This window comes from Sus scrofa, chromosome X (assembly GCF_000003025.6).
Source record: "Sus scrofa isolate TJ Tabasco breed Duroc chromosome X, Sscrofa11.1, whole genome shotgun sequence".
Classification (NCBI taxonomy): domain Eukaryota; kingdom Metazoa; phylum Chordata; class Mammalia; order Artiodactyla; family Suidae; genus Sus; species Sus scrofa.
The window spans coordinates 59,165,005-59,192,909 of record NC_010461.5 but is presented as its reverse complement, the minus strand read 5'-3'; the positions used below and the strand labels follow the sequence as shown (position 1 = coordinate 59,192,909).

General features: G+C 37.3%; 2 protein-coding genes across 3 annotated transcripts in view; one reads left to right on the top strand and one right to left on the bottom strand.

Annotated features, from left to right (window-relative positions):
- The window catches only part of CHIC1 (cysteine rich hydrophobic domain 1), a 53,683-nt gene extending 37,423 nt beyond the window's left edge, over positions 1 to 16,260 (bottom strand). The window contains exons 1-2 of the mRNA XM_003135187.5: positions 15,815 to 16,260; positions 4,456 to 4,510 (exon numbers count right to left, since the gene is read on the bottom strand). Of these exons, the coding sequence (XP_003135235.2) occupies positions 4,456 to 4,510; positions 15,815 to 16,107 (348 nt within the window). The 5' untranslated portion in view covers positions 16,108 to 16,260. The remainder of the gene's footprint in view (positions 1 to 4,455; positions 4,511 to 15,814) is intronic.
- The window catches only part of LOC100525798 (nucleosome assembly protein 1-like 2), a 207,231-nt gene continuing 195,428 nt past the window's right edge, over positions 16,103 to 27,905 (top strand). Inside the window, exon 1 of one of the 2 annotated variants that reach the window (XM_003135186.5) lies at positions 16,103 to 16,201. The gene's annotated coding sequence lies outside the window, so the exon portion shown is untranslated. The remainder of the gene's footprint in view (positions 16,202 to 27,905) is intronic. The other variant, XM_021080764.1, reaches the window with a different exon arrangement.

Genomic DNA, 27,905 nt, shown 5'->3' with positions numbered 1-27,905 from the left:
CATAATATTCCCAATTTGTACTTTCTTACCATGGACAAATTTAAAACTAAAACATTCAAGTTACTGAAAATGAAAATTCAAATTTTTTGAAGTCATAACAGAAACAGTGAAAGGAAAACTTTTACTAGAATTTCAAACATAAACTAAAATCTGCATTTTGACTTTAAAAGGAAGCCAGAATTGCCTTTGAAAAAAAAAATCTGTATTTTGAATGACAGTAAAAGTCATAAAACAGAGACAAAGGCACAGGAAATAATAAATGGTTAACTCCCAATTTTAAACAATGTGAAATAAATGTTTAGTTGTGTGGAATCAGAGTTACTAACATTTTACTCATTTACTTCCATATACTTGAGTATCTCTAGTAATGAAGGTTAGTTAGATGGAAGCCCTTTACTTTGTAGCTGAACAGCAGGTTGTAAAGAAACATTTAATTCCTTTTGACTTTCTTGGAAAGAAAAAAGAAAGCCACATCATAAAGGTGGGGGAAAGGGTCATAATATTTTATAACAGGATGCAAGAGATTCTGCAAACAGAAAAAAATTTAAGCAAAACCCAGCAGGAGTGATTTGCCTCTTTCAATCATGGGGAACGCAACCCAATCAATCACTTGTCATACTGCATCACAATAGTAAAGGTGGATTTTATGGTTCCCAACACTGCACAATAATCTCCTTGTAACACCATTTAATTCCATCAAGCTGAAGGCTGGAAGCTTTTCTTTCTTTTCTAAAGTTCTATCAAGTTCTTTCATTTTCTGGTCACCAGAATCTGTATACCCCTGTCAGATATGTCCTATAATGATAGGATACTTATCTTTAGTGAAATGGGGAAATAATCTTTCCTGCACCTAATATAAATTATCTTTTTATTTATATTAAAAGCATTAACACATAAGAAGCACAAATACTGAGCCACAGAACTTATCAAAATGGCTTTTTAGGTTTTCAGAATTCACTATGCAATTTTGCTTAGTTTAGGTATAAAAGCTATTTAGAGTTCCATTCATGCTGGAAGACTGATTTCATAAAGTGCAGATTTATTTTTTTACTTTAGCTACTGGATTTATTCACTTAAAAATATTTTTACACTGCTGCTAAATTTGGAATTTAAGCCCTTTTCTTTTTTTTTTTTTTCTGTAACACATAAATTCTTTTTGTCTCTTCCCCAGTTATCAGATAAGCATTTTGATAACCCAAAATAACCTACACAAATGAAACAGTGCCTATTGGAGAAAAATTATCTCATTAAAGAGAAAATAAAGTCATCAGGTGACTTTTAAAAATCAGACTTTTAGGGAGTTCCCATTGTGGCGAAGTGGTTAACGAATCCGACTAGGAACCATGAGGTTTTGGGTTCGATCCCTGGCCTTGCTCAGTGGGTTAAGGATCTGGCGTTGCCGTGAGCTGTGGTGTAGGTCGCAGACGTGGCTTGGATCCCGGGTTGCTGTGGCTCTGGTGTAGGCTGGTGGCTACAGCTCTGATTAGACCCCTAGCCTGGGAACCTCCATATGCCAAAGGAGCGGCCCTAGAGAAGGCAAAAAGACAAAAAAAAAAAAAAATCAAGACTTTTAGGAATTATCCTGCAGCACAGTAGGGTTAAGGATCTGGCACTGCCAAAGCTGTGGTGAGGGTTTGAGCCCTGGCCCAGAACTTTCACATCCCACATGTGCAGCCAAAAAAAAAAAAGGTCAGACTTTCAGAATTCCATTTAGGGTTTTTAAAATAAATCACCAAACCCAAACTCGGAAAAACATCACTGTATCATTTTTGCCTCATTCAATATATTAGAAAATTTTTACATTTAAATAATGTACACTAGAATAAATATCCAATCATTATGATATATACTACAAAAACAATCACCTGAAAAAAAAAGGATGTCTTTAAGAACAGTTCATATCCAGATCACTTAGGCTGTGTGAATGCATACCAAAGGCAGCTTAATATTCCTATTTCTCTGGTTTAAAAATCTGTACTATCTTTCATGCTGGTGGATTTCTAGTTTTAGAAGGCTTGGAAAGAAATGAAGAGGTGTAAAGAAATATTCTGAAGATTCCTCGAGCACATAAAACTGGCCAATTTCAAAAATGGGTAATTGTTACATCTGGGAACTCTGTTCTGTCATGTGTTTTGATTACTCATTTTCTAGAATTTCTTCTTTTTTAAGTTTTATTGAAGTACAGTTAATTTACAAGGCTGTGATAATTTCTGCTGTACAACAAAGTCATACATATACACATATCCATTCTCTCTGATTCTTTCTAGAATTTCTTGGACTTGTAATTCAAACTTTTTTTTAAAAAGCTGAACCAATAATAAAACTGGATATTAACTGCCCAGACAACACATGTGGCAGCATCAAGGGAAATGTAAATAACAAGTTTTCCATTGGGGATATTTAAATTCACATTCTCTCTCTCTCTCTCTCTCTCTCTCTCTCTTTTTTTTTTTTTTTTGTCTTTTTAGGGCCACACCTGTGGCATGTGGAGGTTCCCAGGGCTAGGGGTCAAATTGGAGCTACGGCTGCCAGCCTATGCCACAGCACACAGCAATGCCAGATCCAAGCCACGTCTGTGACTTACACCACAGCTCATGGCAATGCTGGATCCTTAACCCACTAAGCAAGGCCAGGGATCAAACCCATGTCCTCACGGATCTTTGTAGGGTTCATTAACCACTGAGCCATGACGGGAACTCCAAATTCACATTCTCTTTAATTTTAATATTGAATTAGCCATCTTTCCACAAACAAATTATTATTCAAGAGATTTTTCCATAGCTACTTTTTCCCCTTGGAGAAAACATTTCTGATTAATTCATATAAAACAAATCTAAATCTGAATTGCTACTTCAATTGGTGAATTATTCTAAATGATCAAGATAGGGAAGTAGAACATACTAGAGAGTGAGGTTAAAATCTCAAACAAAAGGGCTCTTGGTATCCTAAAAAGATAAATGGTCACATATTTTCTAATGTTCACTTAGCCAGGGACTATCTCTATTTGCTTATTACTATGTGGAATGATTTGACATTATACATCAGGAGAGATAGAAAAGGTCAACAGTCAAGAGAATAAATTATTGGTGGGACCAGGAATAAACTATTACTCAGATAAACAAGGAAAAAGTAGCAAAAGCAATTAAAAATTGAAAGCTGGAGTTCCCGTAGTGGCGCAGTGGTTAACGAATCCGACTAGGAACCATGAGGTTTCAGGTTCGGTCCCTGCCCTTGCTCAGTGGGTTAACGATCCGGCATTGCCGTGAGCTGTGGTGTAGGTTGCAGACGCAGCTCGGATCCCGCGTTGCTGTGGCTCTGGCGTAGACTGGTGGCTACAGCTCCGATTCGACCCCTAGCCTGGGAACCTCCATATGCCGCGGGAGTGGCCCAAGAAAAGGCAAAAAGACTAAATAAATAAATAAAAATTGAAAGCTGGTGAGTAAATGAGAAAAACCAGGGTGAAACTGTGATATACTGATGAAGACTTGTCAATAGCAACCACAAACTTACATTGAGAAGCTAGTAAGTACCTGACAATATACTAGGAGTTTTACAAATTCTTTTTGCCTTAGTCAAAGCCTTTCCCTTTGGGCTTAGAAGTTAGCTTTACTGTTGGATTTTCTGGTTTCGAATCCTAGATGTCTTTGAATACTGAGCATAAATGCTAGAAGATAATACTGAGTGTAGAGGAACCAGGGAACAAAAAAGGTAATAATGTATAGCAGTGAGTGCAATTTTCGAAACTCAAACTGTCTAAAAGGTAGAAAAATGTCCAACCAAAAATTTGAATCTTTTTTTTTTTTTTTGGTCTTTTTATCTTTTCTAGGGCCGCACCCGCAGCACATGGAGGTTCCCAAGCTAGGGGGCCAATCAGGGCTGTAGCTGCTGGCCTATGCCAGAGCCCAGCAACGCCAGATTCCAGCCGCATTCGCAACCTACACCACAGCTCACGGCAACGCTGGATCCTTAACCCACTGAGCAAGGCCAGGGATGGAACCCACATCCTCGTGGTTCCTACTCGGATTTGTTAACCACTGAGCCACGATAGGGAACTCCAAAAAATTTGATTCTTTTGACATGTAACAAATCATATCCCAGGACACTTTAAAATTCATAGAGTGTTAAAAAGTTGAACAATGATAATTTTGTTAATGTTAACTCTAAAATATTGGAAATTATTGGCCTAAATCAAAACAATTATAGCTACCAGTGCTGAGAAAAAAAAAAGGCAAAACTAGAAAAACTGAACAGATAAGTAAATAACGGACAATGAACAAAATAACTGGTCAGTCTAGTAGTCATGGAGACAGCTTTCAGTCACTAATGACACAGCCTCCAATTACCCTGCCCTCTTATTGTTAGACTTCATTACAGTAAGTCAAAGCATTTGTCATAACACTAAGGCATAAAACAATGCTTTTAGAATTGAAAATTTCAATGCAAATTGTCACTTACCTTCCCTGTTAGAACTGAGGGAAATTCAGTATCAAACTTGTTGCTCAAGCCAAACCTTAAAAACAAAGACAGAACAAAATATATTCTACCCAGCATATTTAACTTTTCCTTAAAAAAAAAAAAAGGTACAAAGCCATGCATTTTTTTGATGTTGTGACTAAAAAGTGTCCTAAAAATAATTTGATATTCATAGAAAATAAATCTTTGACTATTAGTCCAAGTTAATAGTAAAAGAAACTTAAGGGGCCAGTGTTAAAGTAGGAGTCTAACCAGATCCATGATATGAGATTAAAAAATAACGGATTAGATAAACAATGATATAGAGCTGGAAATAACACAACTTTTGACTGAAATGTTTCTTTTAAAACTTTAATTGGTAACTATTGGAACTGGCTGATGAGTTGTGTGTGGGAATGGATTATACTTTCTACTTCAGTAGATATATGAACATTTTCCAAATAAATACTAATACAATCTTTGGAACAATAGAGCTTGACAACTTATGATTAGTTACTATTTAGATACTCAAAGGTTGATCCTTATGAATGGCTTTTATGTATAATCCTCAACTAATTTTGAGAAAACAGATCCTAGCCTCAAGAGCTCTGACTCTCTCCAAGTATGCTCCTTGAAATTTGTACTAAGTCAAAATAATTTTTTATAAGGCTTTCTTCACTTACATGTAGATAACAAAGGTTACTTCTTGCATGTTAAGATAATATATCAGAGTGATTACAATTTTATGTCAGTGTAAGCAAAAAGAAAAAAACTCTAACACTGATAAGAACTCCTTGTGAGGTTGGCAATAATATTAACAGTTACCAGTAACTATCTGCTTACCATGGTTTAGACACTATGCTAGGTAAATATATTACCTTTAAAGTTTACAATCCTACAAGAGGTACTGTTACCCCTATTTTACAGAGAAGGAAACTGACACTCAGGTTTTTTTTTTTTTTTTAAGTAATTAATTAAGTGACTTGCCCAAAATCTAGTGAGGGGGGAACTGAAATTCAAACGCTAATCCCTAAATTCTTTCTGTCCTATATTAAGCTCCTTGAGAACAGAAACTATGGGTTATTTACTTTGCTATTTTCTACTATGCTTAGTAATATAATAGGATCTAGTAGGTGCTTAATAAAAGTTGGTTGAATAATAAGGTACTGTATGTACTGTTTGTGATTACTGATAATGGCACTTGGGTCTTAGGGTCACTTTAAAGACATTAAGAATCTAATATCTTATTCTGTGAGAATATCATATTCTTGTATAATTTGTGCTGATGGCTCCTTTTCGAGGACACAAGCCAGCCTTAAACATACTCTATACTTAGCAGTTATCAGCAAGGTACATATCTGTGCAAAAATATATTTTATCTTGTTAAATTTTTTGTTTTTCTTTTGTTTTTTTCAGGGCCACACCTGCGGCATATGGAAGTTCCCGGGCTAGGGGTCAAATCAGAGCTGCAGCTGCTGTCCTATGTCACAGCCGCCATGGCAACACTGGATCTGAGCCACATCTGCGACCTATGCCATAGCTTGGGGCAACATCGGATCCTTAACCCACTGAGGGAGGCCAGGGATCAAATTCACATCCTCATGGACACTGTTGGGTTCTTAACCCACTGAGCCCCAATGGGAACTCCATGTTAAAATGTATTTTAAAACAAATTCTAGATTTAAAATAATTGAGAAAAGTAGCAATTATAAAAAGAGCTTAAGTTCATTACTTCTCCAGGTGTCAGTATAACATGTAATGACAATATTCTCATAATAACATTCCTTTTAAGTCTATACTTAGAGGAGTATAGCCAAATGTAAAAATAAGATGGTAGTCTTATACATGAATTTTTATGTAAACTTTCATGTACTATTAGAGAAATTGATGCTCTAGTATTAAATATATATATATTTGTAATAACATGACAAATATTTAATAAAGCAAAAATATATTTCATTTAAATCATATTTATATAAATAGTGACTCTATCACTAGTCAAAACAATGTAATTGAATTCATTACTCCACAGAGTTAATGCTTATTGCATAACAAAGAAACGGATACAGCTTTCATTTTTAGAAAGTAGAAGACATGGTACATTTGAAAGTAGATCTCGATTTCCATATCCTTTTAGATGCAAAAATGTTAATATGTTTCTACCTCCATTAGAGACTGCTGTCATTATAGCTTTTCCCAGTTAACATTCTTTTATTACATATCAAATACATAGAGGATACAGATGTATTCCTCAAAACATATGGAATATTTCCATTATTTAAACAATTTTTAGCTTTTTATTTTCTTCTTGCATTTATCAGCAGACAAATGAACTTTCTTTGCCAGTGCTTCCATCTCCTTAATATCCTTTCCTTTCTTAAATTTTGAAATTTGTCATTTGATACTGTTACTTTACTGAAAATAATCCCTTATTCAGTTTATTGATTCAGAAACAAGTTCATTTTATTTATTGCCAAATTCAATGCCCTCTTCTCACAACTTTCCCTGACTTTGCAGCCTGTGATGCTGCTGACCACTCCCTTCCTAACACTCTCTCATCTTTTACTCTTTGCTAACACCTCTACCTTTTCCCAAAATTTAGTTTTTAGTCATCCACTTCTCTTTCTAAAGGAATTATAACGGTTCATATATTTTTAATAGCTTTGAGAATCACTTCAATGCTGATGACCATCAAATTTATATCTCTAGTTCTGTATTTTCCAACATGCTCTAGTCCCTCATATCTAATTGCATTCCCATTTGGATATCTTACTACAAAATAATACATCTGGGAATTACCTGGTGGCCTAAGAGTTAAGGATCTGGTGTTGTCACTGCTGTGGTTAGGGTCACTGTTATGGTGTGTGTTGGACCCCTGACCTGGGAACTTCTGCATGTTGTAGTCATGGCCAAAAAAATAAAAATAATAATACACCTCAAGTGAAACACTTCTAAATTTAAATGATACCCTTTATTGGAAACCGGCTTCCCCCTTTCAAATTCCTCATCTCTGTCAATGGCACACTGACTCTCTTTAACCTAGACCCTGGTATCATTTCTGCACCTTCCCTCTCCTATTTTTCATACTTTACTTATATCCAGGTAGTTCCAAGTCCTGTTATTTGTTCCTCTGAAGTCATTCTCATAACGTTTCCTTCTTTTCTATTGTCATTGCCATGTCTTGTCATGCCACTGCTCTTGTCTTTGCTCATGTGGTGCCTCTTGCTTCCTCTCCCTAGTTTAAATCCAATGCAGCCCTCAAGGCCCAAGTCAGGTTCCAACCCCCACTGCAAGTCTTCATGGATTTCCCTTTCTCTGAACCCTAACAGCAAATTTTAATCTATACTCTACAATTCAAAAGTTAATAAACTATTTTCTTTTATTCTTTGCTGATCCATACCAATTTCTTTTTTATTATTATTATTTTTTTAAAAAACCCTTTTTCTTTCCAGGGCCACGCCTGAGGCATACGTAAGTGCCCAGGCTAGGGGTGGAATCGGAGCTGCAGCTGCCAGCCTATGCCACAGCCAGGGTAACGCAGGATCCGAGCCGTGTCTGTGACTTACACCACAGCTCATGGCAACACCGGATCCTTAACCCACTGGGCAAGGCCGGGGATCGAACCTGCAACCTCATGGATGCTAGTCAGATTTGTTTCCACTGAGCCACAACGGGAACTCCCCACTCCCAATTTCTTAAAAGTGATTTTCCTGTTAGGTTTGTAAAACAAGGCCAGTACTTTTTTCTTTTTCTTTTCTGTATTCTTTACAGTGCCTAGTCTAGTGCTCAAGTTCTCAAGAAATGCTTGCTAAAGTTCCCATTACAAATTTTTTTCTCTAATAAAAGGGATCATCTTCTCTAAAATACAAAAAGCATATTAGAAATGGTAAGGAAAGTGTCATTTTACTTCTTAAAATACTCCACTATGGCCCCCATTTATCTACTTTTAAAGGTATAGATAGGCAAAGAAGGCCCAATGTATTCTCACAATTTTGGCTAAAAGGCAATTCTGTTCTTGCCTACCAATGATTTCTTAACTTCTCCATTAGATACTCAGCACTTAAAAAGAATACTTAAATAACCTTAGGCACAACATTTTACTTAGTAGCTACCAGGAAAATGTCGAAATGGCCACTGCTAAATAAACACCTCAGCTGTTTCATAAGCAAACCATTAAGTCAAGAACTGAGAGTCTACAGAGATTAGACAAACTCATCTACTCACTAGTGATCAGTGATAGACATGAGTCAAGATGTGGGGTTCTTCAGCATTAGACAAAGGTACCTGAGAACTACTCACACTGTCATTTTATCAACTTCTTTAAATATAGAGTCTATTACATATTTGAAGCTGACTCAGTGGGTGGTTTTATTTTTTAATTTTTTTTTTTTTTGCTTTTTAGGGCCGAACCCGCAGCATATGGAGGTTTCCAGGCTAGGGGTCAAGTTCTGGAGGCAGGACCGGAGCCTCGTCTGTGACCTACACCACAGCTCATGGCAATGCCGGATCCTTAACCCACTGAGCGAGGCCAGGGATTGAACCTACAGCCTCATGGATGCTAGTCAGATTCGCTAACCACTGAGCCATGACAGAAACTCCCAGTGGGTAGTTCTTAATGATTGTATTTTATCCGTCAAATGTCTCCAATATTTCAAAATTTAATTTCTTAGACAATTCTTTGGAGTAAAGGAAACTGAGGCAAAGAAGGATGAGTCCTCTTACTCTTTCCTCTTCTCTCCCCTCCCTACATCCCTCACTGATTTTAATTGTTTTGAAAATGGCTATCCATCAGCCTTTAAAAATCTTGCACAAATTAAAATTCATGTGTTCAGGTTTTTTAATAGGTCAAAGTATAGCAAAATTCTGCCAACAAGAAACACGATTTCACTAGAAAACTATGCACTTACAGTAACACTGATTCTGAAGCATGTGAATTCTGTTTACTATACCAAGGAAAAGGAAAGCCTATGCCATACAATTAAGAGATTTTTAAAAATTATAGTTAAGGAAGTTCCCATTTGGGCTCAGAGGTAATGAGCCCAACTAATATCCATGAGGATGTGGATTCAAGCCCTGGTTTCACTCAGTGGGTTAAGGATCTGGCGGCGTTGCTATGAGCTGTGGTGTAGGCCATAGATGCGGCTTGGATTCCTGCGTGGGCTGTGGCGTAGGCCGGCAGCTGTAGCTCCGATTCAACCCTTAGCCTGGGAACTTCCATATGCTGCAGCTGTGGCCCCAAAAAGCAAAAACAAAAAAAACAAAAAAAACAAAAAACAGATATATACACACACACACATATCATTTCTTTAATCTTCCATATGGATGTCTTGCCACTCTGTAAAATGAGAAGTTACCATAGCTTCAGTATTCTCCAAGCTTACAATCTTATAAAATATTTACCTTATACAAACACAGATTAACAATGCTTCACTGTAATTTCTCAAAGACAGCTGTTTACAGAAAAGGCATTCCATTCACTGATTTGAGAAACATCAATATTTGTATTGCTCTGTTTTTGCAGAAATGCACTGTTTGGCAAATTTGGCCATCTTTTTCAATTGTATGTGTAATAACTTCAGCTCTTTTAGGTTATTTATTTTTTTTTTTAGGGTAGCACCTGTGGCATACGGAAGTTCCCAGGCTAGGGGTCAAATCAGAGCTGCAACTGCTGGCCTACACGACAGCCACAGCAATGACAGATCTGAGCGGCATCTGTGACCTATGCCACAGCTTGTGGCAACCCAGGATCCTTAACCCACTGAGTGAGGCCAAGGATTGAACTTGCGTCCTCATGGATACTAGTCAGGTTCTTTACCCATGGAGCCACAATGGGAACTCACTCTTTTAGATTAATTTAAATGAGAATTTTATATATCCCTGAGACCTGGTAACTTCTCCTCTCTACCGACTTCTTTACTACTGAACTGTCAAGGATAAATGTCTATATATTTTAAGTAATATAGTGTGGTAATAGCTATAAATAGGAAAAAAAATCTCATGAGATATAACTTTTCTTGTATTTCAATACACTGGACCCAAATATTTATCCCAAAAATATCAAGAAGAAAAATGATACTAAGTTATATCCCTCAGATGTACAGTATTTCAGAAACACTTAATACTTCCGAGAGACATTTCATTATTGGTTTCCAAAATCTCAAATCTGTAGGAGTTAATTTAGCTACATATATACATATGTATATATATGTTTTAATTTAGAAAAGATCCCCAAATATCCATTTATGATCACCATCATCTCAGGTTTGGAATGATAATTATAGTGGTTAGGTCATTCTATTTCTCAAAAATTATAATTGAATGATAAAATATTAAAGGATTAGTATCCTGTTAAAGAAACTAGAAAGCCAATATGTTAAGATGATAAAAGTAGACAGGGGTATTCTGACACATAGGGACTTGCTCAACAAACTTTTCAGAGATAAGGCCATACCATATACCCCCATCTGGTGGTATTACTGTATTTATCTATACATATCTCTGCTCAGAAACACAAGTACTCTCCAGAGCATGATTCAACTACCTGGTATTTGTTGAAGCTCTATAACACAGCATATGCTATGACAGGCATATTGAGTTTTATTAAGGTGAACCAGTGTTCATTCAACTCACTTTTATTGACTGTCTACTTCAGGGTAGACACTGTGTTAGGCACTGAGGATTCAGAGGGAACCAGAGATTGTTCCTCCCATTTCAGCTTAAAATTTAGTGGGGACAGAGAAGACTTGCAGGAGGTGGTGACATATGGGGTGAGGGTGGTGGATACTGGAATTCTAGATGGAGGCCCCAGCTTGAGCAGAGGCAAAGAGATAAGAAACAGCATTCAGGAGTTCCCATTGTGGTTCATGGGTTAAGGACCTGACCTACATGGGGATGCAGGTTTGATCCCTGAACTTGTTCAGTGGGTTAAGGATCTGGCCATGTGTTGTGGTGTAGGTCACAGACATGGCTTGGATCTGGGAACTTCCATATGCTGTGAGCGTGGACCTAGAAAGAAAAAAAAAAGAGAGAAACAGCATGCAATGAACAGAAAAATACAAGCAATAAGTGGGAATGTCAGGAGATTAGGCTGATGGATAGGCAGGGTCCGGTTCTATATTCCACGCTGGACCTGATCCTATAGGTATGGGGGAAACCTCAGAAGTCTTAAACAGGAAAGTGGTATCTCCACCTAACAGCAGTTGAGGGGTGGATGTGGAAGGGTCAAGGATAAAGGCAAGATGACCAGTAAGGTGGTGAAAGGGGCCTGAACCAGGAAAGTAGTGGTAGGGAGGAAAAGAAGAAATTTTTAGGTCATATATTGTTAATACTTGCTGATTGCTTAACTGAATGATTGAGAAAGTATGAGTGAGAAAGAGGAACCAAGGATGACTAATAGAATAAAGGGAGGTACATGTAGCTGAGATGGAAAACTCAGAAATAGGAGGAATTTTTTTTGAGGGGTTGGGATGGAGGTGTGAGGGGATGTGGAGAGGATGAGTTCTGTTTTGAATATGTTGAATTTCTGATGTTAGTGAGCCATCAGGTGAGGATGCCTAGATAAGAGTCTGAGCAGAGTTTGGTACAAAGACATATATTTGGGAGACATCAGGTAATTGAAGCCATGAGAGCTAAGATGAGACTATCTAGATAGAGTAGGAAATGAAAAGAATGAGAAGAATGGCTGAGAAGAAAACCTTGAAGATGACTGGTTTTCAAGGGGTAAGAAAGGAAGAGAAACCCATGAATGAGACAGTTAAGGAATAACCAGAAAAATATACGAAGAACGAGGGAGAGTGAAGTGGTCAAGGTTTGTTTGGATGGCAAAATATATATATATATTTTTTAAATCAGAATTTGAATACCTTTAGGCAAAACATGTAACTTCCTGTTCAACTGAGGCCTATCATTATCATACCACTTTCTATGACCTTTCTACTCCAGAGTCACAAACACACAGGCCTTCAGAGACAGGACAGGTCATAGAAAATGGAAAGAAGGAGTCATTATAAGTCTCATATGCAGCAAAGAGGACCAGAAGATAGGGAATTGAAGATGCCCACTCTAATTTAGCAGCAGGGGGTCATGGTGAGCTTAATGAGGCCAGTTTGCCTGTGGTTGTGGTGGCAGAATCAAGATTACAGAGGGGTGAACAGGAAACAGATATGGTGAATGAAGCTACCCTTAAGAAATTTGGAAAGAGAAGAGAGACTAGACTAATTGGGAATTAGGTCCAGAAAGGCTTTTATTTTGTTTTTAAAGAACCAGAGAGATTCGGAATGTGTTTATAGGCTGAGCCAGTAGAAAGGCCAAGGGAGGTAATACTATAGAGACAGGGGCTGCCTGGGAGGAGGCTGGAAGAGAAGAGTCTGGAAGGCATAAGTGGATGGGTGAGCTCTGAACAAGTAGAGGGACTCCTTGACCACTGAGGGTAAAGGAAGAGAGCACAGGAATCCAAACCTAATTAAGATCCAATGCAGGTTTTTCATCAGGAAAGTGACATGATTAAACTGTGTTTTAAGAAAATTATTTTGGCACAAGCATGCAGGATGGACTGGAGTGGGGAGAGGTGGCAGACTGTGGCCATAATTCAAGCAGAAGATGATGACAACCCAAACTAGAGAGGTGTCAAGAGAAATAGAGAAAATGAATAATCTAATAGACCTTTTGAAAGGTATGATGACATAATTCTGGGACAATTGCATAGGACAATTCAAGAAGGAAGAGTTAAAATGACTCAAGGATTTGAAATATTACCCTGGAAAATTGGAGCAGTAGTATCAGAGGTGACAGATCTCCAATTTTAAACTTTGAAAAGAAACAATGTCCTGTAAAGAAGGGATGATTGCACAGAGAATGAAATGTATAAAGGGTGAGAAAGAACAATAAATATTTCATTCAGATATGGCAATTAACACTGCTATGCCAAAAAAAAATTAAATAGAGGCTGATAGTTTAGACGTCTCAGAATTAGATTAACTATGTCCTAAGGATCTTACTTTACCTGTTGTAAGGAAGGTTTTACTATCATAGAATAGTTTCTCGGATCCCGGTAAAACTTTCTCCTAAACATTTAATCTTTTTTTTTTCCCCCAAATCTCAGACATTTAACATCAAATGTGCTTTCTACGTCAGAGAATGTGTACAATACAACTAAATAATTTTCCAAGCCATATAGACTGGTTAGCAATTCAAGTACTTGTTTGCTGCTTCTCATGTTTTGGCTTCAATTAATACCAACAGTTACTATGAGCACCACTATTTCACACTCCTCATTCCAGAATTTTTAAGCTGGGAGGGACATTACACCTATTACAAAGGCCTGGGCATGGCAAGTGTCAGTGCTTTGCTTTTAATTGAAAATAGGTTGGTAAGTACTTCACCATGGTTGGGGAAGCAGATTGGAAACTCAAATAAGTCTCAGGGAACTTACATTCTGTTGCTTGCAATTTAGAAAACAGTGAGGGGGAGGAGTGTTGGAATATAAAATTATGGACTGGAGGAAGTTCCCGTCGTGGCTCAGTGGTTAACGAATCTGACTAGGAACCATGAGGTGGCCGGTTCGACCCCTGGCCTTGCTCAGTGGGTTAAGGATCCGGCGTTGCCATGAGCTGTGGTGTAGGTTGCAGACGCGGCTCGGATCCCGCGTTGCTGTGGCTCTGGCATAGGCCGGCGGCTACAGCTCTGATAGACCCCTAGCCTGGGAACCTCCATATGCCACAGGAGCGGCCCTAGAAAAGGCAAAAAGACCAAAAAAAAAAAAAAAAAAGTAAAAAAAAAATTATGGACTGGAATAAAAACCCTTACTGTTCAGTCATGTGAAATAATCTGCATGAAATAGTAATCTGCACCTTTGGTGCTAGAATCATAATTAATTTGGGTAATAAGTTGTCTCCCTAGTGATGAAAGGAATGGAAGGAAAACAGCACAGTAAGCTGGCATCTAAACACTGTAAGCTATCTGCAAAATTCTTGGACCAGGAAAAATTGTGTTAAAATTGCCTAACCAAAAGGCAGGTCTAAAAATCTCCCCAAACTCTTCCATGATTTCAAAATCTTTCTTAATACAATTCATGCAAAAATCACAAAAATATATTACAATCAAAATACTCAACATGTTAAAATGAAAAGCTCACATGACGGGGGAGGTGGTGCATCATATATGATTTCAGGTAATATGAACTCGATTTAAAGTCAGAGGGGCTAGGTGAGCCATTTTTCAAAATTAGAGGCAGTATGACTTGATAGGAAAAAAGTCTTATTTTGAAAACTTAGTAAATAATAGCATAATTAAGAGGATGAACATGACACGATACCTAAACTTCCAAGTATTTACAGTCCAAGCACATAAAAACAAGAAAGCATTCTTCATAGCCAGAGAACCATTAAATTTTTCTTTTGCATTGAAAATACTATCCTATGAGGTCCTTCCCCCTTTTATTTTCTCAAATATTGATCCAAGATATCAAATTAAAAAACTGCGTAAGTTTTCAAAAAATCATTCTCCTGGGGGACTAATTTTCATATACATATTTAACGTTTGCATATTTAATATTTGGGTATGCAATATCTCCTGAAGGTATCAAATTATTTCAGAGCCGAAATGCTTTAGAAACCTTCTACCTCAAACCCCTCATTTTATCGATGGAGAAATCAAGGCCCAGAAATGGTAAGTAACCTGACCAAGGTCACAGGACCAGTAAGAAGCAAAGCTGGGACTAACATCCAAGAGCACTCACTCTTAATCCATTGCTCTTTCTACGTTTCATAGCTGCCTCTCAATCGGAACCTCTAATTGTGTGATATTTAAGGAATGTCAGAGCGAGGAGTGATCAAGACACGAAAAGGATTATTGTATTTATTTACATAAGGGATTAGATAGAAAGAACGGATGGATGAATATGTGGGTGGGTGGATTGATGTTCTATAATGTTATTCACAGTATGTATCATGTTTGTTTTGAAGAGTCCAAGCCTAGATCTCGTCACTTGTTACAGCAGTCACCGTATTCCCCTAGACACCAATCTTAGCAGCAAAGAATACGCTGGTACATCTTGCAGTTTAAAAACTATTCATCGGCAGCATACACAGAAGCAATGAGACTTAGCCCTACTCCAATCTCTCTGGTTCCCAACCCCTAACTTCCCTATCCTATACTCACTCTTTACCTGGCGTTGGTGCATCACATTTGCATTCTCCTCACTTCCTTTACACGGATCTCCCTCGGTTTCTCCATTTAGACCAGGTGTCCTTTCTTAACAGTGCGCCTAAGTCAGCCCTCCCCCACTCCACAGGCCCCCAGATCACCTTACTTCTCTGTCGCCAAATCTCAGCCTTTTCAAAACCCATGGCCCCCTCTCGCTTACACAGTGATGTGGCCGGCGCCCCGCACCAATACAGGGTCGGGGGCATATCTCCGCAGATGCTCCTCGCTCACTACCCGCGGCGGGGGCGGCGTCTCCTCCACCTCCTCCTCTTCTTCTTCCTCCTCCTCCTCTTCTTCTTCCTCCTCCTCTTCATCTTCCTCGTCATCGTCAGGCCCCGAAACCGAGGACGACGACGACGGCGACGACGACGACGTTGCCGCTTCTTCTTCCTCCTCCTCCTCCAGTTCCGAGATGGTGTCGAACTCCGCCATGTTGGGCAGCAGGATGCTCATCACGTGACCCCTTGATCGCCGCCACCCTCACGAAGACTCTGAACCTGCGGAGGTGCTGGAAGAGGAGGGGGAACAAAAAGCGGAGAAAGAGGAGGTGGGTAGGGACAAGATTTGAGGAGCTGCGCCTGCGTGATGGGGTAGATGGAGTGGGGGGAGGTGTTGGAGGCGGGGGCAAGAAGGAGAAGGGAGCAAAATCGGTGTACGCTTGCGCGGCTGCAGGGGAAGGGGGCGTTAGAGGTGAACTCCAGGGAATTATCGAGGTCCGGTCTGCGGTTACCGTTCTTAATACTGCTGTTTGGGCTTCTGCTGCTTGTATCCGGGGACGTATCTTGTGGTTTCATTTCCTATTAATTAATAGTGGGAATTATGACCCCCTTCCCTCCAGGGCAGGGAAAGTATATTCTATAAAAGTGAGGTTAGAACTTTGCCCCATGTATCTCAAGGTGTATACCAGTGCTGTAGGTTTGTTCAGCATTAAATTTTAAAAGACTTTTGCAGCGGAATTTTGCTACACCCTGGGAGGCATTTTTATTAACATTTTACTGAAGAGGAAACTTTCTATTTACTGCTTTTATGTAATACTTATGGAGGACTTAACTGTCAGGGGCTGTGCTAAGCATATCTCATTTAATACTTCACGACCCCATGAGATATGCACCACAATGATCTTATTTTACAGATGGGAAACCTAGATGCAGAGAGGATAAGTAACTTGTCGGAAGTCATGGAGTTATTATATGGCAATCCTGGCTTTAAACTTGCGGGGAGGGAGGGTGTCTCGTTTGATTCCAGAAGACCAGTTTTCTTAACCAAAGGGCTGTACTGCCTGAAGTTGTTTGAAAGGGCTTTGTACAGTGGTGCGTTTTGGGCTTTTTCTTGAAAGGTACTTGAATTTTGGAGTGTTTTTTTTGGGAGGGGGTGATGAGGGGAACGGAGGGGTTGGGGAGAGCTTTCCAATCTAAGGAAACATTCATTAACATCATCCATTTTCCAGATACTGGCTAGACTCTTTCACATTCAATATCTCAGTTAACCTTTAATCCTATGACGTAAGCATCATCATTGTCTCTTTTATAGATGGCAAAACAGTCTCAGGAAGTTTAAGAATTTATTAAGGTCTATGGTGACCTTTTGTCCAGGATTTTCCATTTCAACTATTCTGTCTTCTCCACTCCCGCTACAATGTATAGAGACCATATATTTTTGAGTTTCCGGATGTCTCATACTATTTTATACTTGGCAACAGCACAAAAATTCATGCCATAATTTAGGGGTCATTAAGATAATAAAGTCACACAACTGCTAAGTAGTAAAACCAATACTGTAATTCAGGTATTCTAAAATCAACTGACTGCTCTTTCCGCTATGCTACAGCTGCATCCCAATTAGTTGGTGAGACTTAGGAAACAAATATTGCCACACTTTAATTTAGAGTAAGCATTGTGTTAGCAGTATAGCAGTAAAAGCAAAGCATTTAGGATGTGTGAGGGAGGAAGAAATTAGTTCTATGAGAGGCACTGATCAAACTATCATCATTATCAAGGATTTTGTGTTATTAATAACACAATGGAAGATAATTATAAATATTTTAATAAGAAATAAAAATAAGTAATAAAAATAATGGAAAAAAGTTATTGTGCTCAAAAGCTTGATTATTTAGGAACTTTAAAAATAAGTTGCAACACTATCAGTGAGCAACAAAAACTAGTTTTTTATAGTAGAGGGAACTTTACTAGCCAGAAATTATAATTAAAGATGGAACCTTAAAGTATTTTATAATAGCCTTCTGGCAAGACTGTATGTATATCTGTTTTCTTGGGCATTAATTAATAATGTGTCATATGTCACTTATCAGAGCAAAATACTTTAGACTTAAGATCAATCAATATTCTGCACCACTTCTTTCAAAAAGCAAAAAAGCCATAGGCAATACTAAAACTTTTTCCAGATATATTTTCCATAAAGTTCCACTAAATCAATCTCTAGAAGGAAGCATTTTGCTAATTACTGTTCAGATGATAGTGTCTCTTTTTCACCACTCAGGATTAGACTAGGTAGGAATATTTGAAGGGGAAGGAGTATAAGGGGTGGATTTGTGATAAGTGCAACTGAAGTATTGGAACTATGGTAAAAGTGAAGAAATTACGGCTGTGGGAGATGAGAGGGAAGGAGGGGGAGGGTGAAATTCCACAGTCAAAATGGAAAAAGGCACCTGACACTAAGTCAGATGTCAAAAGGACAAAGCAGTTAAGAGAGAAGTGTTATGATTGGAGAAACTCACAGGTATAGTCAAATCTGCTCATCTGTTTTCCTGCATGTACAGTGGGCTGAAAAGGCACACATGATTCCGAAGTTAATTTATTTTGCTGAACTACAGGAGAATTTGGAATTGGGCAGGCTGAGAAAAATACATCTTGTCAGCAAATGCAAGAAAAAACATGAATTTTTCAAAGTTGAAGTATGGTTAATTTACAAGGCTGTGATAATTTCTGCTGTACAACAGTGACCCAGTCATACATATACACATATCCATTCTCTCTCAGATTCTTTTCCCACATAGATTACCACAGAATACTTTTAAATGATACTTTAGCAACCATCAAGGTTAATAAAGCTAGGAGTGGATGGAGAAGAAAGTGGTCCATGTTTCTGTCTGATGAACTAAGCAGGGCATGGGGGTAATTCTCCCATTTGTGTGGGGACCTGAGGCAAGAGGTCACAGGTTTAACCATCTAAGGAGGTTTTAGCCTTAAAACAGCTGAAAAGAATTGCAACTTTTATTTTTTTTTTTTTGTCTTTTTTTTTGCTATTTCTTTGGGCCGCTCCCGCGGCATATGGAGGTTCCCAGGCTAGGGGTCGAATCGGAGCTGTAGCCACTGGCCTACACCAGAGCCACAGCAACGCGGGGATCCGAGCCGCGTCTGCAACCTATACTACAGCTCACGGCAACGCCGGATCGTTAACCCACTGAGCAGGGGTTCCTAGTCGGATTCGTTAACCACTTCGCCACGACGGGAACTCCTCCAGAATTGCAACTTTTAAAAGACAGTTTCCTTCCTTCTTGCTTCCCTCCCTCACTCCTTCCTTCCTGCTTCCCTCCCTCCCTCCCTCCTTCCTTCCTTTTTCTCTCTCTCTCTTTCGCTCTTTTGATATCTATTTAAGCATATGATTCAGTGATTTTAGTGATTTTACAGAGTTGTGCAGCTATCACCACAAACTAATTTTAGAACATTTCTGTGACATTCAGAAGAAATCACTGTCCCATTTTCAGTCATTTCCCACTCTTTACCCCAGCCCCAGGCAGTAATTAATCTAATTTCTGCCTCTATAAATTTTTTTTCTGTACATTTCAAATAAATTGGAGCATACAATATGTACTTCCTTGTGTCTAGCTTCTTTTGATTAGCATAATGTTCTCGAGGTTCAACCATGTTGTCTTGTATGAATACTTCATTCCTTTTCATCGATGAATATTATTCCATTGTCAGGATATATCACATTTTGTTTATCTAGTCATTAACTGATGACATTTAGGTTGCTTCCACTTTTTGGATATGATGAAAATGCTGCTATGAAAATTTACGTACAAGTCCTTGTGTGAACAAACTATATTTTGACTTCTCTAGGATAGATAGCTGTGAGTGGGATTGCTGGGTCATATGGTAAGACTGTGTTGAATTTAGGAGATCTGCCAAACTGTTTTCCAAAGTTGCTCAATTAGTTTACGTTCCTGCCAGCAATGTATGAAGATTCCATTTCTCCACATCCTTTCCAACATTTGTTATTGTCTATCTTTTTGATTTAAGCTATTCTTGTAGGTTTAAGTGCTATTACATTGTAATTTTACTTTGCATTTCCCTAATAACTAATGATGTTGAGCATCTTTTCATGTGCTTGTTGTCCATTTGTATGCCTTCTTTGATAAAATGTCTATTCAAATCTTTTGCTCCACTTTAAAAAGTCAAACCTTATTTTAAGATAATTGGAGATTCATATATAGTTGTAAAAAATAATACAGAGAAGTCCTCTTTAATCCTTTACTCAGTATCCCTGAGTGGTAACATCTTCCATAACTATAATATACTATCACAACTATGAAACTGACATTGATACAATCCACCCATCTTACTTAGATTTCCAGTCATACATGCATTCATTTGTGTGTGTTTATATTTAGTTCTATACAGTTTTATCACAGGTGTAGTTTTGTCTGACCAACACTATAAGTCAAGATACAGAACAGTTACATCATCACAAAGGTCCCTCTTGTTATCCTTTTATAACCACCACCCCCTTCCTCATAACCATTAAACTATTTACCACCTATAATTGTTGTAATTTCAAGAATATTATGTAAATTGTATCACACAGTGTGTAACTTTCAGGGATCGGCCTTTTTTACTCAGTATACTTCTGAGAATCATCTAGGTTATTGAGTGTATCAATGGTTCATTCCTTTTTATTGCTGTGTAATATTCAACAGTACAGATGTACTGCAGTTTGCTTAGCTATTCACTTCCTGAAAGACATTGGAGTTTTCCCCCAGAGTTTGGCTGTTTTGAGCAAAATTACTATGAACATTTGTGTATGGCTTTTTGCTCTTTTAAAAATTTGGTTACTTTTTACTTATTATTGAGTTATAAAGTACCCTTTCTATCTTTTAGATAGAAGTTATTTATCAGATATGTGGTATACAAATATTTTCTCCCAGTCTGTGACTTGCTTTTTTGTGTTGTTAATGGTATCTTTTGAACTGAGAAAGTTTTCAATTTTGATGAAATCCAGTTCATCAATTTTTCTATTATCGTTTATCTAAGAAATTTTTTGCCTAACACAAAATTTTTTCTCTTTGTTCTAAAAGTTTTTTTAAGGTCTGTGATCCATTTTGAGTTAATTTTTGTGCATAATATGTAATAAAGGTCTAAATTCATATTTTTGCATGTGGCTATTGAATAGTCCCAGCACCATTTGCTGAAGACTGTTGAATTGCCTGAATACCTTTGTTGAAAATCAATTAACCATGAATGTATGGGTTTATTTCTGGACTCAATTCTATTCAATTGATCTCTATGTCTATCTTTGTACCAGCATCACACCATCTTGAATATTATATAGCTTTATGTAAGTGTTTAAATTGGAACATGTGAGTTTACCAAATTTGCTTTTTTAAAAATGCTATTCTGGACCCCCTGAGTCTTCCACATTTCCTTGAAAATGTTAGGATCACCTCATCAATTTCTTCCAGAAAAGCCAACTGGAATTTTGATAGGAATCACATTGAATCTGTAGATGAATTTGGGAATATTGCCAACTTAACAATGTTGTCTTTTCTGATCCATGCACATGGGATACCTCTTCATCTGTTTAGATGTTTAACATATATATATATATATATACATATGTATACATATACATATATACATATGTATACACACACACATATCCATGCCCAGGGCATGTGGAAGTTCCTTGACCAGGGATTGAACTTGTGCCATAGCAGTGACAAGAGCTGCTGCAGTGACAATGCCAGATCCTTAACCCACTGTGCCACAAGAGAACTCCATGTTTTGTAGTTTCTGGTGTATAAAACTTATAATTCTTTTGTTAAATTTATTACAAAATATTTTTGTTCCTTTTTGATACTATTGCGAATGGAATTGTTTAATTGACTTCATTTTTGGATCATGCATGGCTAATTTATGGGGATATAATTTATTGTATTTGTATTGATGTGTAATCTGTGACCTTAACTGAACACATTCACTAGTTCTAATAGACGTGTGTGTGTGTGAATGCGTGCATGAAATCCTTAGGATTTTCTGCATATAAATTCATGAAATCAGTAAATAAGTGCAGTTCTACCTGTTCCTTTCTAATCTGGATCTTCTCCTTCCCTCCGTTTCTTCTCTTTCTCCTCTTCCTCCTCCTCCTTTTCCTTCTCTCTCTCCTCTCTCCATTCCACCCTCCCTCCGTTCCTTTCCTGCCCTTTCCAAGATTATGTAGCCTTGAATTTACAGTATATAATCTCCCTTTCCAAGATTATATAGCCTTGAATTTACAGTGCATTGTTTAACAGAAGGGTTGGGAGAATTCCTTGACTTGTTTTCAATCTTTCACCATTAAGTACGATGTTAGGTTTACTTTTATTCTTTTATTAATGTCCTTAATTAGGTTGAAGAAGTTTCCTTCTATTCCTAAATAGTCCATTTTTTTTTAATCATGAATGAGTCTTGAGGTTTTGTCAAACACCTTTTCCATGTCAATTGAAATGATCATGGAGTTTTTGTTCTCTTATATGTTTTATTATGTAATATGATTTTCAGTTCCGAAACAACTTTTCATTCCTGGGATAATTCCCCTTGGTGTGTAATCACTTTGATATGTGTGTGGATTCAGTTTCTTAATATTTAAGTTTTTGCATCTATGTTCATGAGGGATATTGGTCTCTTTTTTTTCTTGTGATATTGGTCTGGTTTTGGTATTATGATAATGCTACCTCTTAGAATAAGTTGGGGATTTTTCCCTTTCCCACTATTTTCTGGGAGAATTTGTGGAGGATTGTTATTTTTCTTCTTTAAATGTTTCAAGGAATTCATCAGGCCTGGGCTTTTTAATGGGTAGTTTTTAATTACTAATTCAATCTCTTTGTAATAGATCTATTCAGATTTCTATTTCTGCTTAAGTCAGCTTCAGTACTTTTTGTCTTTCTAGGAATTTGTCTATTTTGTATAAGTTGTCTAATTTGTTGGCTTAAAATTGTAGCATTCTCTCATAATCTTTTTAATTTTTACAAGGTTAGTATTGATATCTCCTTATTCATTATGACTTTTGTAATTTATATGTCCTCTCTTATTTTTCTTGGTCAGTCTAGGTACAGGTTTTTGAATTTTGTTTATCTTTTTACAGAACCAACTATTGATTTCATTGATTTTAAACTATTTTTTTCTATTATCCATTCCATTGATTTGTGTAGTAATTTTTATTATTTCCTTCTTTCTGATTGCTTTGGATTTAATTTTCTCTTTTTTTCTAGTTTATCAAGACAGAAACATAAATTGTTGATTTGAAATCCTTCATGTATATTATAAATATTTACTCCTATAAATTTCCTTCTAGGGACTGCTTTAGCTGTATCTGAGAAATTTTCCTATGGTTTTTGTTTGCATCTGCCACAAAATATTTTAGACTTTCCCTGGTGATTTTTCTTTGACCCATTGGTTATTATGAAGTGTGTTGTTTAATTTCCATATATTTGAGAATTTCCAAGATTTTCTTCTGTTGTTGATTTCTAATTTAATTCCAGTGTTGTTTGAGAACACAAATTATGTGATACAAATATTTTAAATTACTGAGACTTGTTTCATGGCCTACTCTATCATTTATTTTTGAGAAGATTCCATGTACATTTGAGAATAATATATATTTTGCTCTTGTTGGTTGGATTGTTCTAAAAATGTCAGTTAGATCTACATTGTAATGCTGTTCATATCTTCTGCTTTTTTTTTTTTTCCCGCTATTTCTTGGGCCGTTCCCGTGGCATATGGAGGTTCCCAGGCTAGGGGTAGAATTGGAGCTGTAGCCACCGGCCTACGCCAGAGCCACAGCAACGCCGGATCGTTAACCCACTGAGCAAGGGCAGGGACCTAACCCGCAACCTCATGGTTCCTAGTCGGATTCGTTAACCACTGCGCCACGACGGGAACTCCATCTTTGGCTTAGTTTCATTAGTCATAATAATGCTCTATGTCCATTCATGTTCCTACAAATGATAGAATTTCAGTATTTTTATGGCTGAGTAATAGTCCATTAATATATACCATATTTTATTTGAATCATCTGTTGATAGGCATTTGGTTGCTTCTTTGTCTTGGATACTGTAAATTGTGCTGGTATGAACATTGGGGTACATGTATCTTTCAAATTAATGCTTTCATTTTTTCCTCATATATGTACCCTGGAGTGCAATTTGTGAGTCATATAACTGTTCTATGTTTAGTTTTTAAGGATCCTCCATACTGCTTTTCATAGCAGCTACACAAGTTTACATTCCCACCAATAGTGTATAGTGGTTCCCATTCCTCCACAACCTCTGCAACTTTTGTTATTTGTAGACTTTTTGATACTAGGCATTCTGATAGCCTATTATCAATGTGTGATTATCATAACACATTGTGGTTTTGATTTGCATTTCTCTAATAATTAGTGGTTTTGAGCATCTTTTCAGGTAACTGTTATTCATCTATATGTCTTATTTATAAATATGTCTATTCAGGTCTTCTGCCTATTTTTTGATTAGATTGGGTTTTTTTTGATATTGAGTTGTTTGTGTATTTTGAATATTAATCTTTTGTTGGTCACATCATTTGCGAATATTTTATCCCATTCCACAGGTTTCCTTTTGGTTTTATTGATGGTTCTCTCTGCTGTGCAAAAGCTTTTAAGTTTATTAGGTCCCAAGTGTTTATTTTTCTATTTTTAAAATTTCTTTTGCCTTAGGAAACTGGTTCAAAGGAATATTGATGTGATATATGTCAACATGTGTTCTGCCTGTGTTCTCTTCTATGAGTTTCATGGTTTCTGTTCTTATATTCAGGTCTTTAAACTATTATTTTTTATATGGTGTGATAGAATGTTCTAATCTCATTGTTTTACATGTGGCTCTCCAGTTTTCAAGCTCTAGTTTTTGAAGACTGTCTTCTCTGCATTGTATTTTCTTACCTCCTTTGTCATAGATTAGTTGACCATAGGCACATGCATTTATTTCTGGGCTCTCTATTCTGTTCCATTGAGCTATGCGACTATTTTTGTGCTAGTACTATGCTGTTTTATTGCTGTAGTTTTGTAGTATAAAGTCTGGGGAGCTTTTACATCCAGTTTTGTTCTTTTTTTTCAAGATTGCTTTGACAGTTTGGGGTCTTTCTGTGGTCCCATATGAATTTTATTTAATTTGTTCTAGCTCTTTGAAAAATATCATGGGTATTTTAGGAATTACTTTAAATCTGTAGATTTGGGTAATATGACCATTTTTGCAATATTAGTTCAATACAAAAATGGGACATCTTTCAATTTTTGTATCATCTTTAATTTAGCTTCATGAATGTTTTATAGTTTTCAGGGTATAGGTTTTTCACCTCCTTGGTTTATTCCTAGGAATTTTATTCATTTTGATGCAAATTCAAATGGAACTGTGTTTTTACTTTCTTTTCTGATATTTTGTTATTAGTGTATAGAAATACAACAGGTTTCAGTATATCAATCTTGTATCCATCAACTTTGGTGAATTCATTTATCAGCTCTATTGGTTTTTGGGTGGAGACTTTAGGGTTCTCTATATAAAGTATCATGTCATCTGCAACCAGTGACGGTTTCACCATTTCCCTTCCAATTTGGATCCCTTTTATTATTTTTTATTTTTCTGATTGTTATGGCCTGCATTTACAATACTATGTTAAATTGAAATGGTGAGAGTGGGCATTCTTGGCTTGTTCCTGAATGGAGCGGGCAGTCCTTCAGCTTTTCACCACTGGGTATGATCTTACTTTGGGTTTGTCATAAATGGCCTTTATTTTGTTGAGATGCGTTCCCTCTATACCCACTTTGCTGAGAGTTTGTGTCATGATTGGTTGTTGAATTTTATCAAATGTTTCTTTATATGAAAGTTCCCAGGCCACGGATTGAATCCAGGCTAAAGCTGCAGCTGTAGCTGCAGCAATACTGGATCCTTTAACCCACTGCACCAGGCCAGGGATCAAACCTTCACCTCCACAGTAACCCAGCCACTGTAGTCTGATTCTTCAGCCACTGCACCACAGTGGGAACTCTTGTCATGCTTTTTTTGTACCTAATGAGATGAGCATATAATTTTCATTTTTCATGTTGTTAATGTGTATAATGTTGATCAATTCATGGATTTTGAACCATCCTTGCATCCCTGGGATAAATCGCACTTGATAATGATGTAAGATGCTTTTAATATATTATTGAATTTGGTTTGCTAATATTTTATCGAGGATTTTTACATCCATGCTCATCAGGGATATTAGCTTGTAATATTGTGTGTGTGTGTGTGTGTGTGTGTGTGTGTGTGTGTGTGTGTGTGTCTTTGTCTGGTTTTGCTATCAGGATAATGCTAGCCCATAAAATGAGTTGGTAAACTTTCCTTCCTCTTCAGTTTTTTGGAATAATTTGAGAAGGACAAGTGTTGACTCTTCTTTAAGTGTTTGATAGAATTCACCTGTGAAGCCATCTGGACCTGGGCACTTGTTTTTGGCAGTTTTAAAAAAATTAATGATTCTGTTTTGTTACCAGTAATCAATCTTGTCAGATTATCTATTTTTTTCATGGTTCATTCTTAGAAGATTGCATGTTTCTAGTATTTTATCCCTTTCTTCTAGATTGTCTAATTTGTGGCATGTAATTGTTTATAATATTCCTTATGGGGAGTTCTCATTGTGCCTCAGTGGGTTAAGGACCCAACATAGTCTCTGCGCAATTTCCCTGGCCTTATTCAGTGGGTTAATGATCCAGCGTTACCACAAGCTGTGGTGTAGGTTGTAGATGTGGCTTTGATCCTTCATTGCTGTGGCTGTGGTATAGGCTGTAGCTGCAGCTATGATTTGACCTCTAGCCCAGGAACCCCTAGCCTAGCACCTATGCCACAGGCGTGGCTGTAGAAAAAAAGAAAAGAAAAAAAAATTCTCTTAGGATTCTTTGTATTTTTCTGTGGTGTTAGTTGTAATTTCTCCTCTTTCAGTTGTGGTTTTATTTATTTGTTCTCCCTCTTTTTTTCTTGCTTGGCTAAAGGTTTGTCTGTTTCATTAATCTTTTCAAAGAACTAACTCTTAGTCTCATTGATCGTCTCTATTTTTTTAGTCTCTAGTTCATTTATTTTAAATCTGATGTTTCTAATTTCCTTTCTTTTACTAACTTTAGGTTTTTCTTGTTCTTTTTCTAGTTACTTTAAATGTATATTTAGTTTATTTTTACAGATTTTTCTTATTTCTTGAGGTAGTACTGTATCACTATGTACTTCCCCTTTTTCCGTGTCTGCTTTTATTTTATTTTCAAAATTTTCTGGGGGCCACACCTGTGGCATGTGGAAGTTCCCAGGCTAAGGCTTGAATTGGAGCTGCAGCTACTAGCCTACACCACAGCCACAGCAACATGGGAACTACGTCTCCAACCTACACCACAGCTCACAGCTCTGCCAGATCCTTAACCCACTGAGTGAGGCCAGGGATCAAACCCATATCCTCATGGATACTAATCAGGTTCATAATCCACTGAGCCACAGTGGGAACTCCTTCATGGCTGCTGTTATTTTTTAAAATTTATTTTTATTTATTTATTTTTTTGTCTTTTACCTTTTTAGGGCCACACCCATGGCATATAGAGGTTCCCAGGCTAGGGGTCTAATTGGAGCTATAGTTGCCGACCTACTCCAGAGCCACAGCAACACCAGATCTGAGCTGCATCTTTGACCTACACTACAGCTCACAGCAATGCCAGATCCTTAACCCACTGAGCGAGGTCAGGGATTGAACCTGCAACCTCATGGTTCCTAGTCGGATTTGTTTCCGCTGGGCCATGAGGAACATGCCATGAGAAACTTCTTGTGGCTGCTTTTAAAATTTTTTCTTTGTTATTGATTTTGACAGTATTAATACAATGTGTCTTGCGGAAAGTGTATGTGTTGAATCAATTACATGTATTCTTAGCTTCCTGGACTTGTATATTCATTTCTTTCCTTAAGCTTGGTAAGTCCTCAGCTATTCTTTCTTTCTTTCTTCTTCTTTTTT